Raw genomic sequence first — 15,304 nt, forward strand, 5'->3', positions numbered from 1 at the left:
ACTTCATAAGATAGTCTACTCATGTGTGGCCACCTTAAGGTTCTCCTGATATTATTTATCTAATGAATAAGTCAATTTCAGGACCTGTTGGCTTTGTAGGTAGGTGCATGAGTTTCTTATGTACTCAGGAAAAAATATAGTCTGATTTTCCCTTAATAACCAATAAGAACACTACACTGGAGGGTGGAGGTTGGACAAAATTCCAGTGTTTGGCTTTCCTGTACGTAGAAGATATGGACAATATTTTTTTTAGGGTACATGAGCTCACATTACTTTAGAGCTGGAGTTATAATGCAAAACTCTGTGTTTCTCAGTTATTCGAGATAAACCCATGCTCCTCTTGCCTCAGTAGGCCTCAAATACACGCTCCGTAAATTATGCCAGTATCCTCCAAGGAGAGGAAAAGTCAAATACAAGAGATTTCTACTTAAAATTAAGTAAACTACAGATTAATCCTTACAATTGTAAAGGTGGTAAAAGGCATGCCGACACGGATAAGACAAATTCAGAGCATCTACACCCTTAGGCAGTAGAACTCTACTCTCCAAACGTGAAACCATTTATAAAGTGCTTTACAGCACACAGTCAAAGAGGTTAATTGAAAAATTTCTTAATGTCATTATGAAAAAAAAAAAAGAACTAGATTAACCCGAGTTAATTCGCTTTATTGTTCAAAATAAAGACGAATAAGCATTGAACTTGCTTGCAAATTTGGGGCATGAATTAGAGGTGAGATGCTCTCTTTAAGGACTTTGCCAATTTAATTAAGATATGGAAAATTGCTTATTGTTCTTCCCCACTAAAGTGCAAGGAATTAACAACAGTGTGCAGTGACTGTATTCCTGCCATGTGTTTATTTGTCTAATACCCGTAAGACTTGATTATTAAATCCTGATTTCACTAATTCAGTACTGCAGCCACATGATACCGCTCTACGCTCTCATTGAAGCCCCTCATAGTCAAGTAGGTGAATTCCAAAAAGCTGCTTTATTTTAAGCTTCCTGCTATTTTTGTCTTGAAAGTCCAAACAACACTGGAGACAAAAGAGACATTCCTTCCTATCTGTGTAATACCTGCATTCAATCTAATAGTACTATCATTGACATGCTGCTTGTTCTTGGTTGACCTTTTTATCATGATGTTTGTGAATGTATCTCATAGTCTTGCTCATCTTCTTTTTTTTTCCTATGTCCTTACCACAGGAAGTATTACTGAAGCGAGCGGCAGACCTCGTTGAAGCCCTCTATGGAATGCCACACAACAACCAGGCAAGTCCTTTACGCATGTTCTAAAAATCCATTCAAGAATATGCAATTTAGAAACCACTGCATGGAAGGTTGGCAAAATATCAATAGAATCTTATTTGTGGTGTTCGGTGTTGCCAGTCACCTTAAGGGCACTGTAATGTGATCAGAGGATCCGAGGGGAAAAAGAAGAAAAATAAAATCTTCATCTTCCCGTTTTTCTTCTCCGAGCTAGTTTTCCTATCAGAAATGACAATTAGGTGCAAGTTGCCAAAAGCATAAGCAATCATTAAGACGAGAGAGTAACCTTGAACTCAGTCCAAAATATACAGTGACTAATAACAGAGCCTGCAGTAAACCTGCCAAGTATACGAAACAGAAAATGTTTAAATAGCATGTAAAAGCCTTACAGTTGTATCATTGTGTGCATGTGTGTGTATGCCTAGTATGTATGTCTATTAGCTAGTTATATAGAAACCCATTATCCAGAAAGCTCCAATTATGGGAAGGCCATCTCCCATAGACACTGTTTTTATTAAATAATTCAAATATTTAAAATTATTTTTCTGTAATAAAACCGTCCCAACTAAGATATAATTAATCCCTATTGGGGCCAAAACAATCCTATTGAGTTAAATTCATGTTTAAATCATTTTCTTAGTAGACGTAGAGGCCTATTTAGCAACCAGTGCCATTTTCGTGGTTTTAGAGGTTTTTGAAACCACGACTAAACTCACGTTCTCTAAAACCACAAATGTTATGAAATATATGAAAAAATCCAAATAGAAAAGTATGAACGGGAAAACTCACAGAAAAGTCGCAACATGACTTTTTCGTATTGTCGCACAATAGTCAGTGTCAAAAACTCCCGAAAACCTCTAAAACCACGAATCAAAGAACGATCTTCCAGTTGTAAAAGGGACACCTGCCATTGCCTTCTACATGTTTTTGACAAGTTTTAACTGGAATATTTTCATATTTGGTTAATAAATCCAGGAAAAATTGCACTTTTTCCCTGCGGATTTTTGGCATCAGAAAACCCCAACTGAAAAAGACGCATCTTAATAAATCAGCCCCTTAAGTTATGGAGATCAAAATTACAGAAAGATCTGTTATTCAGAAAACCCCAAGTTCTGTGCATTCTGGATAACAGGTCCCATACCTGTCCTTATCAGTTTGCCTGTATGTATGAATGATTCTATCCATGCGTGTACTGTATGTATATAACAAAGTCGTTAACTGTTCCGGATTCTCTAGCTAGAAAGGGTTAAATGGGTTAAACTGCTGGCATACAATTTTATCAAGTAACACAGTATCTAAACAGAGATCAAAAAGGTAACCAGATAGAGCAAAGAGAGGTTTCAAGATTATTTTGCTTGTCTGAGTGAAATGCATCCAAGTCGGGTGCTTTCTTGCCTTGATGACTATGGAGACAAACAAGTATAACATGGTAACAATGACTGCATTTATGACATTGTAGGAAATAATCCTGAAACGAGCAGCTGACATTGCTGAAGCATTATACAGTGTGCCACGCAATCACAACCAGATCCCTTCACTTGCCAACACTCCATCTCACAGCGGGATGATGGGAGTAAACTCTTTCAGCAGCCAGCTAGCAGTTAATGTTTCAGAGACCTCTCAAGCTAATGACCAAGGTATGTGGTTACGCAAGGAATAATTCCATATGCTGCTCACGGTGCTTGGCTAATATCTATTCATATTGTTGGATGTAATCACCGCAATTGTTTTTTCTAGACTTCCCTCCCATTCCAAAGTGCTATACAGAACATAATGTTTCTTCTTCCCATACTTACAACATCATACTGTTTATTTTTATCAGTCCAATGCTTTCATGTATCTATCTATCTATCTATCTATCTATCTATCTATCTATCTATCTATCTATCTATCTATCATCTATCTATCTATCTATCTATCTATCTATCTATCTATCTATCCCACTAAAATGCAAACAAGTATATAACTCACTGGCCAAGTAGAATATATAGTTTCTCAATGCTCCTTAGTACATATTCTTCCCCTTAAACCCTTTATATCAATCTAGTTATCATAAAACTTCCATATGTTTAATACTATTATTAGAGTTTATTATGTCTAAATATTTGTCTGCATTTATATATTTGAATGGTTGCTGACTTGTTACTTACCCCAGATATGACATTCTTCATATACACCAGTAGACCTACCAGTAATCATCAAGAAATTGCATGGCTTTGTGGTCTATTACAAATGACTCTAACAATAATATCTATGTGAATTTTTTTTTTTAAATAAATGCTAATCTATCAGGCATGTGTGATCTATCTACATATAGTATGTGATCATTTATGATTTGTCTGATTTGTCAAATGGTGGATTATTAAGATGCAGGATTGTTCCCCAAATGGGATATTCTATAAATGGCTTCTCTACTGCTGGACAACCTTTCTTGAACTTAAAGGGGTTAACTATACAGTAAATAATAGCCACACAAGTAATGGTTCTACATATGAACCAGTCATAGAATGGGAGGACTTCTTTTTTTTTAAAAAAAACACCCTTTTAAGATGAATCTTGTGCAACAAACAAGTTGTTCCTTGTCAGACGTGGCATTTGAAGGCCTGGAAAGGCTGAAAGTTCATCCCGTGTGTTGGTACAAACTGGGAATCAGGCCTGTTGATAATTGCTACTAAAGACAAATGTGAAAGAAACTGACACAATTGGATCGAAGAAAGCTTTTGTTGGCTGTCTGAGCAACATACTGTGTTCATAGACAATTTAAGTAGGGGTTGGTGTGATAAGGTTATCTTCAGCTGCAACAGTTGATAGGAGAGTATCAGACAATGTGAAGGGAAGCTGTGTGATCAATAAAGCTGTGTAGCATTTGATGTAGATTCATGGGAAAGGAAACAAAAGTGTCTATAATAAATGGTAGTAACTCTATCTCTTTTAACAGTAGGTTACAGTCGCAACACAAGCAGTGTTTCTCCACGAGGATATGTCCCCAGCAGCACTCCACAGCAGTCTAATTACAACACAGTTAGCAATAGCATGAATGGCTATGGAAATGCTGGCATGCCCAACTTAGGAGTTCCTGGATCACCTGGATTCCTTAATGGCTCTTCGGCTAACTCTCCTTACGGCAGTAAGTATTTGTATTAATTGCCATTCAGCTATTTGTCCCAAATACGTAACTGTGTTGTCAGCTACTGAACAAAAGGACGGGTGACTCTGGAGGCTGGACGATTTCTTAAAACAAACTGTTATGATATTCATTCTTAATGTAGCAAACATGCATAGTATGGTTTATAATGTTTAAGAAATGTAGAATTTGGGGTCTATGTACCAGCATAAGCAATTAAAAAGCACAGACCTCTACAAACCCAAGTAAGGACTGGTTACAATAATAAGAACATCAAAAATCACATTTATTTATGTTTATTACAACACCATATGGTCACCATAAGATTAAAAATCTATTTTTAAGGTTCACAATGTAATGTGTACAAATTTAGAACAATTTTTGGAAATGCTTGATATTTGGGTTCTCTGATCCAAGACTATTTTCCTTGACCGATGACCATGTTACCTTTAAATACACCACAATAATAACAATCATTCCGTAATTGAGAAATATTTTTTTTCATAACAATATTTGTTAAGCACAATCAGGCTCAGTACATAGACCCCTTAGTTTTAAATCCAGAGAGTGGCCACGCCAACATATTTCATTTTTTTTTTTGTTCCTTCTTTTTTTGTTATTGACCTAAAAGGACGAGGCCTTATTACTCTCATTTTTATTGTTTGCCATGAACAAAAAAATAAAAAAAAAACTCAATTGAGTTGTGATTATTTTTGCTTTATTGCAGTAGTGCCGTCGAGCCCTACCATGGCAGCCTCTTCCGTCACCCTCCCTTCAAACTGTAGCAGTACACACGGCATTTTCTCATTCTCACCTGCCAATGTCATCTCTGCAGTAAAACAAAAGAGCGCCTTTGCTCCCGTTGTCAGGCCCCAAGCTTCCCCTCCACCATCTTGCACCAGTGCAAATGGAAATGGACTTCAAGGTGAGTTTCAAATCTGTAATTGCACTAATTCTTTTCACTAATTATTTCCATTAACACCAGTAACTTATGACCCTTTGACTTCAATTCTTTCCAGACAATTGTCGATTAATCAGAGTAAAGGAATACCAATGCAAAATACAACTTGTTACAGTATAATAGAGAATGATATAACATTCAAAGGCTCATTTCCATAGCGTGGTGCCAGATACTTTGGTATGAAGGGGAAATGGTCTGTGTAAAACCCTACCAGATGGTAGCAGAAGCTCAACTCAACCAATTGGAGTCCTTTTTCTACTTGAAGATTATTAATGAGCTCCTTCAACTAATATGTTTTCTGGTTAAAGAAGCTCACTCATATTGTGAATCACAGAATCATAACAAGAGTCGATGGTTAGGCTGAGGGAGGCTAAAACAGTCAGTTAATCTTCCTTTGGGAATGCCCAACTCCAAAACTTTTAGCTGGCTAATAAAACATGAAAAATCTCAATCATTTTAGAGAAAAATTGCATGTATACTCCCTTTATGGACCCCTTAAAATAGTCAATGAAAATATTTTAAGGGGAAGCCAATATTTTTGATGACAATCAATTACTTGACTTCTTGTGGCATTGATCTTCAACCTGGAATTTAAACTGCCTGGTTGCTAGAGTTACTTGGTGGTCCAAAATAACGATTTGTATCTAGGCATTGGTGTTTCTTGCCATTGGTGTGTGCATGAAATAACATTTTTCTCTTTATTTAATAAAAAAAGTGTTATATTTGCATTGTTTCTGATACAAAAAGTGATTTACCTGCAAACCCCCAGAATGTTTAGATGTCTGAAAAAAACTACGAGACTGTAGTCATCTCTGTTAATTTGCCGACTGTTATCAATCTTTGTAGTATAATATATGTTATCGAGTATTTTCTTATTTTTCAGACATGTATTTCAGTCCCACTTTCTCAAAATCTTGAAATTCGTAAAGATAGAACAAGTGCCGCATAATGTGAGACATTTTCATCTTTTAACCTTGCATTAAAAAAAACAGTTGTTGACTATTGAAATAAATCTTTCTAAATACCAACATCCATCATTCCTTCCAGTAGAAAGGAGTCTGACACCTAAAAATGCTATTTGAATAAAATATAAATTAAACATTTTTTTTATGAAATAAATATTGTGACATTTGCAACACCAACAACCTGATTACATAGAACGTTGAAAAGCACATGCAAAATGCACCTTTTCAGCAGTTGATTTGAAATTGGAATGAAATCTAAATTACCATCATCATCATTCCTGAGCTGGAGAGAAAAATAACACAGTGGGCAAAATGAAAGTAAAAAAATCAGAATATGCAATTCAGATGAAAACCTCCCATCGACAAGCATTGGAGTTTTGTCAATAAAAAGGGAAACTTTACCCTATTTATAAGTGGTGATTGGTTCTCATTTACTTTCCCTTAAAAATGCTTATTATTCTATTATAGCTCTGCTAATGCCTATTGTTGTCCATCTGCTCCCCCCAAAAAAACTTTCTATTCAAAAGGTTGTGTCTGAAGCAGAGGAGACCTTGCAACATTCCCAGTGTTCCCAGTGCAGTTTTGGACATAATGGTTTAAACCCTGATACTTAGTTGTCTATTTAAGGGAAAATAAATGAACAACCCCCTACTTAGAAGCTGGGTATATTTTCCCTTTAGTGAAATGTGCATGTTTTTATAAGGCAAATTGAATAAGAAATCATAAGAGAACAATAAATACCAATTGAAAATCTGAACATATCTTATGTTTTAAAATATTTTTAAATGTAGAATCTGGAGAGGAAGATGGTTGGGGAGGGTATACTGCATGCAAGGGAGGTGGCATCTCCTTCTATTTTCCATTTGGAGTTTGCTTTGAGAATGGCACAAAACACCAGAGGCTTCATGATACAAAATGTATGTACAATCCAAACCTGCAATATGTTCATATATAAGCAGTAGAATCATTATCAGTTGCATGCATTCTCATTTTACTTAACCCCTCCCCACCTTCATTTTTAGACTTAAGTATTATCTATATAACTAGGGCTCATTATTTTGAACTGCTGATCACATCAAGAATTGCTCAAATAGTTCAATAGAAAGGGATTGCATAGTTTAGACAGCGTGCACTGCCTACAATTTTATGGAAGTAAACATACAGTATAACGTATGGGATATAAAGGGTCTAGGCTACACCAGTTAATTTGGCATGCATGACATGAGTATATGATCTGTTTGTAAGAGTTGCCCAATGGAAATGAAAAAAATCTCACAACACCTCAACTGCAGGAAAAAATATCCCAAACTCTGTTTTAATGAAGTTCTCTAATCCTTTATAACAAATCACTCTTCTACTTTAAAGTTAAGGTTAGACAGTAGTTAGCATTGGGATTTATTGTCCTACATTATGGTCCTTCATGTGAAGTGGGTGTAGGTACAACTCTACCCATAGTTAATAACCTCTAATATGTCCATTCTAGCTGCTTGAGACCAACCCCAAGAAGCCTAGTGCTTCTCCCAACTAAGCATACACCAAGGGTCAGTGTAAACGACCCACTTTTCCAGCCTCTTGAAAGGAGAGGGCACAAACATGTAGGTAAACACAGAGTGAGGTCCGTGGCCTCATTCATTTATACATTTAGGGGCCGATTCACTAAATTCGAGTGAAAGATTTGAAGTAAAAAAACTTCGAATTTCGAAGTATTTTTTTGGCTACTTCGACCATCGAATGGGCTACTTCGACCTTCGACTACGACTTCGAATCGAAGGATTTGAAGTAAAAATCGTTCGACTATTCGACCATTCGATAGTCGAAGTACTGTCTCTTTAAAAAAAACTTCGACCCCTACTTCGGCAGCTAAAAGCTACTAAAGTCAATGTTAGCCTATGGGGAAGGTCCCCATGGGCTTGCCTAACTTTTTTTGATCGAAGGATATTCCTTCGATCGTTGCATTTAAATCCTTCGAATCATTCGATTCGAAGGAATAATCCTTCGATCGTATGATCGCAGTATTTGCGCTAAATCCTTCGACTTCGATATTTGAAGTCGAAGGATTTTAATTCCTAGTCGAATATCGAGGGTTAATTAACCCTCGATATTTGACCCTTAGTGAATCAGCCCCCACATGTGTCTTCAAGCTGACCTCTTAGCTTGCTAACTGTAGCTGAATTACATCTCTCAAAACCCCTTGACGGCTTTTAGTGGCAAATTCTTTATATCATGACCTTGTTTATGTCAAAACATGTTTTCCCTATGATTCTGCAATAATAGGAATAAGACTTTTTTTATAATAAAACACAGATTAGAATATATTGTCGGGAAACACCACTTACAAAATTTAAACCAATAAGAAAGCATTTAGAGAGGAATGTAGAATCCATCATTAAAATACCAGCCAACTTTAATGGTAGTCTAGTTCTAGCCACAGACGCCCACAACATGGTTACTAACTTCTTAACATTAGCGCAGATTCATTAATCTCTTCAGTTATGTATAAGACAAACTAGGTACAATTTTAGGGAATCAAGTAAATTTGCAAAGATTACATATGAAAAAAGCACACCATTTCGAAAACTCATCCATGCCATATGTTCTAATAAACATTATGATGCTTTCAAAGAGCCAAATTGTAATTATTCTACTATTACTATTACAGTACCTCTGCATATGCACATAACACTTTGGAACCATAAACTTGTAACGGTGTGTCTAAAGCAAATTAATATTGTTGGGATTAATGAACTGAGAAATTGAAGCTCAGATCACTATATAAGCAAATTTATTAATGTTTCACATAAATTAGTGAGAGAGGAAAAAAAACATAAGTTTTAATGAAATGAGAAACAAAAAAAAAAAAGGGTACATCCATTGCAGTTGTATATTAGATTTTCACCACTTAACAATAAATTCTTTCTTTAATAGAAAATCAGTTCTCTAACTATAATGATTCCATTACAAGATACCAAGTAAGACATATCTTTAGAAAACAAAATATATTATGTAGTCTTATAAATTTTAAACTAGACCATAATAAAAAAAAAAGAATTAAAATGTTATTTTCTTGTAGTTTAAAAAAAAAAAAAAAGGTTCATAAGTTTCTAATTTAGGTAGCTAGAGAAATGTCTGGTCTTGGCTGGTGAGTGAGTTGGCTTCATCTGACATTACCAGAAGTGACCATGTTGTTTTCCAGCTGTCAACAGGACTAGTCTCTAGGGAGTCTAGACCACTGTTTGCTATTAGCAAAAACGCTAAGAGAAATATCACACATGTGAAAGGCAGGATGTTTTGCACCAAAATGTCAGAACCCTCTGCTTTGTTAAATGTCTTTTTGTTGCTCTTCATTTTGCTTTCCTTTTTACTCATGAAATACACTAAAATAGTTTGTAGTCATTTAAAAGGGAAACTATCATTTATATATATATCTTAAAGGCTAAATTTGAAATTATTAATTCAATCTTAAAGCAAAGCTCTTCAATAATATGTGGCGCATGCCCACGTATCCTTAACTGTCAGGGAATCTGGGAAAAGGTTTCAGACAGATTATTTCTACTCTATACTTTTGTAAGAAGGCAGATTTTTATCAATAGTAATGTGTAACTTTTGTGTTCCTTCTTACCCCTATCCTGTTTCTTTGCTTCCTATCTTTATTGTTCCCCTATCCCTGAAATAATGCATTAAATTGATGCAAATGCACTAAAGCAAACTAACATATTCAACGCCCCCCTCCTTATAAACACGCCAACCTTAAAGAGCTTTGGGGCTCTAAGGCCTTGTTTATACCACAAGCTCAAGTAAACCAGGCCTCGGGGGAAGTTTTTTTTTTCTAGTAAACCCACACTGAACGGCCATTATTTGTTGAAATAAATATTTGATTCTTATAAATAATATCCATTCAAATTTAAAAAATTTTAGAATTTGCTTCGAGCAAATTCAAATTTAATGAGAATTGTAGACATTTTGAAAGAAAATTGAAAGACAAACATGATAGTTTTCCTTTAATGAAGAAATTTTAGTTGTAGATTCTGCTGTATATTTTAGCCCAATCAGTAAAAAAAAAAAAAAAAAAAAACTTACCCAATAGGCTTGGTGAGCTAATATGATCTTTCCCTCTTTTTTTCTAGCTATGTCCGGTCTTGTAATTCCACCAATGTAAAGTCACTTTTGTCTACTTGCTTGTAGCATCAAGCTTCAGAAGAAAGCTTCAGGGGACACATTTAGTCTATTAAAGGATCACTGAAGGAATACAGTATCTTCAGAGGAAAAAAAAAAAATCATCGAGACGTTAAATGCTACAAACAGTTTGTTTAAAGATTTTATTTGAACTATAAGAAACCAACATGCAAATGAGCGACTTCTTCATGAACAATTCCATTTCGTCGACCTGAACTTTTCTCATGTTTTCCCATTTCTCAATCCTGAAGATCACGGGGAAAAGCAACGCCTATTTTGTATAAAGTTTCTGATTACGTCTTGGCTATGTCTAGTACTTGCTATGTGTTGGGAGAACTCTGTGGATGCACCATTTTGAATATCATGAAACACTGATGAAAAATGCCTCAGAATGTTTTTCTGTACTCATAATTAGACTCACAATGGTTGTGTATCTCTATAATGTGAAATATTTTTTTTTTTTTTGTGGTGAAAAAGGGGGCCAAGGAGGTATGAGCCATCAAACTGGAAAAAAAAAAAAGTATATGAATCATTTAAATCTGGGTAACTGGGGCGGGGCAAGGGATTATCATTGCTTAACTTCATCTTAATGAACTTTGTAATTTATTGTAGTTAGAAATTGTAACTTTGATATTGAATTCTCTTGCCTTCAACAAGCACACTGACAGAGAAAAATGCTACTGTCTGTTGGTTCAAATATACATCCACTGCTAGAGCTTCCTGTTTAAGCAAGTGATATCTGCAACATTTTTTCAATTTATTGCTAGCACTGTATACTATTGCATTCTTAGGCTACTGTGAAGTCTATGTTTCTTGTACCAGAAAATTGTCCTTTTAACTTCTAGATCCTTATTCCCTAATGTGTTTTGTATGTGGTTATACAATTGTAGACTTTTGTGATTTTGCCAAAGTTGTAGCTAAATATTTATACACTTGTCTTGAATTTTTTTCAGATCCACTTAATATTACAAAGGCAGATTTTATTCCTTATGCTTTTTTTTTTTTGGTAAGGAATAAAATGGTCTTTTCCATTGAGACACTCTCTTTCACATGAACACTTGCAGTCACTAAGGGAATTTATTTTGTAACATATCAATTATAAATATTGTATTTAAATTTTGTATATTGCTTTCCATCATTTTATTTTATTTTATTTTTTGTTGTTCCTGTATGTATTGTTTTTGTCATGGGCTAGTGTTGAATTGCTGGGGGGGAAAAAAGCATTAAGCCAAGAAAGGTTGCCTTCATACTGTAAGTTTATTTTAATGAATTCTAGTGTCCATACATTTCATTTGTACTTAAAAAATTTGCTTTTGTTTAGACTTTCCGTCCTATTTTTTTTTTTTTTGGAAAAGTCAAATTCATTGTTTATTTTTATATTATTTTTAAGTTATCTAAACAAATGATTTTGAATAAAAGTTGTTTGTTGTATAGTCAAAACAAAATTGTGCCACATGGCTGTAATTAATATTAGTAGCAAAATGTGCATGTTATTCAACTACAAATTCAGTTTAATTTGTGGTTGCTTTTTTTATTTTGTTTTTTTTTTTTATTCTATTTCATTTTGTAAACTGTAAAAAAAAAAAAAAAAAGAAGAAGTAATTTTTAGCTGCCGCCCATGACTTGCCACATATTTAAACCATGTTTACTGGACAAATTAAGAGGCCTAAATTTTAAATATTAAATAATGTGTAATATTTTTAATTAAAGGTTTGCCACATTAATTTCTCTGATGCCTTAAAAAATATTTTTATTTCAAAAAAAATAAAAAAAAAACCTCTGTGCTATTGCATCATAAGATTACACCACCGTTTTTAATCATCAGTTCATCTGGATGATTTATGGTGTAAAAAGGTAAAAAGAAGAAGAAGAAAAAAAGCACAATCCTGGTATACAATAATGTCACTCCTTTTCTGCATCTGTCTTCTGCTGCACTCTGCACCCTCATAACTCCTGCACTGTTGAATAGGTTTCATAAAATTCATGATAACACACAAATTTTTTATATATTTTTAACGGAATTTTTTTGTAGTAAGACCCCTGTAGCAAAGTACTTTTTAAATTGGAAAGACCTCCTTGGTATTTTATGATTGATAGTGCCAAATAGTGTACAAAGGGGACAGAATAGTGTACTTTTTTTTTTTTTCTTTTGCACTAAATGCATTGCTGTGGTAGCATTGCACAACACCTTGCAAACTGCAGCAGAAAAAAAACAAACTTAAATTAAAAAAAAGGAGAGACAGTTTTTTTTTTTCTTTCTCGGCAAAATGCACATTTTTAGCAAGGTGTTTTAAATAGTGAATGCTATGAAATGACACAATAATGAAAGCGTTGCACATTTATTTAATGATAGTAGCCTGTATGGCGAAGTGGAAAACCTGAGACACTTTTGAAGAATGAAATGCCTCATTTTTATTTTGTATAGGAAAGGTTCAAATCAAAAAAGAGGTCACACGTACATGTTAAAACATTACGAGTTCCATCATAAATGCGATCTATTTGTGTTTTAGATTAGGTAGGTAATGCAATCATTGCTTCATTGTCTTCAAACCGAAACGCTTCACTAAATGGTAGATTTTACTGTTAAAGACCCTACAATAAGATTGTTTTATCTGTACATTTTTTCCAGATATTTAACTGTATAAAATGTTCATTTTACACAATATTTAATTAAAGTATTTCTTGTCTGTGAATTTCACTTTTAGTAATTTTATCTGAAGTTTGATTATTGAAAAGAAATCTTGCAAAACACACTGAAAAAGGCTAAAAAGACTAAACTCGGGGGGTTTCATTTATAGGAAGCTTAATTCTCTAAGTTGGTTATACGGAGACTTCTGGCTCTCTTTGGGTGAGAGAATGAAATAAATACATTTTAAATAAGCAAATCTAATTTGGGTTCTGGATTATTATCTGCTACATGGTTAGTGTTAGAATTTTATATATAATATCATTTTTATATATAAAAAGAAACTAGGCCTAGAACAAAGGTTGGTGCAGAGATCTCAAAAATACACAAACAGTTTACCTATTACCATCACATGTCTGAAGGAAGGCAAACCACAATCCCAACATGTTCTAAGACTTAGAGTTTATATCTGGGCAGGGAGGTACTTTATTAGGCAAACAGTTATTCTACTCTTCCCTTTCTAAATGCATTGCTATTTTAGGTTGTTCTAGGCTCCGCCAATTTGGTCTTATATATACTGTTGAATACCTTCTTAATGAGTTATATGGGCAGGACTGTGTGGTCATTCACAGATAATGATGGGCGAATTTCTCCCGTTTCGATTCCCCAAAAAATTTGCAAAATTCGTGAAATTCCCCTAAATTTGCAAAATTCGTGAAAAATTAGCAAAACACTAATTTTGACGCCAGCGACAATTCTGATGCCCATTAAAGTCAATGGCCACCTAGATTTGTCGCCAGCATCGGAATTGTCGCCAGTGTCATATATATTTTGACTGCAGTTAATTTTAGTGGCAATTTCGCAAATTTATTTGCCGGCGGCGAAACACAGAAATTCACCACGAATTCGCGCCTGCGAATAAATTCACCCATCACTATTCACAGACCCTCCATCAAAAAGTCCCTTATCACCCATATAAATAAAATACTTAGGGCACCTTATGACTTAAAATTTGTAGCAAATATTGTTTTTCAGGGACCATGGAAACACTGTACATTTGTACCCCATGTACTCGTCCAATTGCTGCCTGGCTGATTATGTGACTCACTGTGCTCTGGATGAGATAGCTACATTTATGACCATTTGATCGACATTGAATGATGTTCTGGCTTATGTGGCTATAACCATAATTCAAGACTCATCTTTCAAGAAATAAAAGATCACTATTCTTAAAATCAGGATGTATTAACGATCAAATCGTAACCCTTGATACCCACACAGGAGCTTTTATTAGGTGCTTTCTAGCACACATGTTATAATTTTCTTGTGGCTTGATGATCATGGTGGTGAACGCTACTAACGATTAATGGTGGGCGAATAAATTCGGCAGGCGTCAAAAAATATTTTGGAGCGCGTCAGAATATTTTGGAGTTGCGCGCATAAAAATAAAAATTATTCTGACACCCATTGACTTTAATGTATTAGGACAAAATAGGCGCACATATAAAAATTGTTGCGGCCATCAAAATAATTTCGATGCCCATTGACTTCAATGCGTTTTGATAGGCTTACATGTTTTGGGCCTATCATGTGTCAGGCTTGGTAATGGGCATCAGATGCTGAAAAATGTCACCTTGCCGTCAGCTAGACGTTAGTCCCTTTTTTGATTCAATTTACTCATGAATTCTAAAATTCTTATGGCCTTATATTTGGGTATCACAGGGTAGACTCCTGAAGATGACTAAGCTCTGTACAACTGGAATATCATGTTGGCACAGCGGTTAGCATTGCTCCCTTGCAGTATATACCTCCTAGGTTCAATTCCAGCCAGGGCACTATCTGCAAGGAGCTTAATGTGCTTGAGTTGTTTTTTTTTCAGTTTCTTCCCACATTCCAAAAACATGCTCGAAGGTTATTTGGCTTCTGATAAAACTGATGTTAGTGTGCATGCATGTAATAGGGACTATAAATTGTCAGCTCCATGGGGGAGTTAACAAGGTGAGTTTCCTACAGAGGAATTCAAACCTCTAGTTTAGTATAGTGCAGAAAAAAGGATTATACTCATTTGTTTGTGGATTTATAATCTCAACATATTTTAATATATTATTAATGGTTAAGGAATGGCTAGAAGTTATAGTCCAACAACATCAGGGTTGCATTCTTAAAGCAATATTGCTTGGGAAACAACAG

General features: G+C 34.8%; 1 protein-coding gene across 1 annotated transcript in view; it reads left to right on the forward strand.

The window, feature by feature from the left end:
- Positions 1 to 10,696, forward strand: part of ebf3.L (EBF transcription factor 3 L homeolog) — a gene marked incomplete at its 5' end in the record, with an annotated part of 133,316 nt that extends 122,620 nt beyond the window's left edge. The window contains 6 exon segments of the mRNA NM_001090332.1: positions 1,203 to 1,268; positions 2,725 to 2,902; positions 4,204 to 4,392; positions 5,117 to 5,314; positions 6,234 to 6,300; positions 10,498 to 10,696. Of these exon segments, the coding sequence (NP_001083801.1) occupies positions 1,203 to 1,268; positions 2,725 to 2,902; positions 4,204 to 4,392; positions 5,117 to 5,314; positions 6,234 to 6,268 (666 nt within the window). The 3' untranslated portion in view covers positions 6,269 to 6,300; positions 10,498 to 10,696.
- Between the last annotated feature and the right edge of the window lie 4,608 nt (positions 10,697 to 15,304).

This window comes from Xenopus laevis, chromosome 7L, assembly GCF_017654675.1.
Source record: "Xenopus laevis strain J_2021 chromosome 7L, Xenopus_laevis_v10.1, whole genome shotgun sequence".
NCBI lineage: Eukaryota > Metazoa > Chordata > Amphibia > Anura > Pipidae > Xenopus > Xenopus laevis.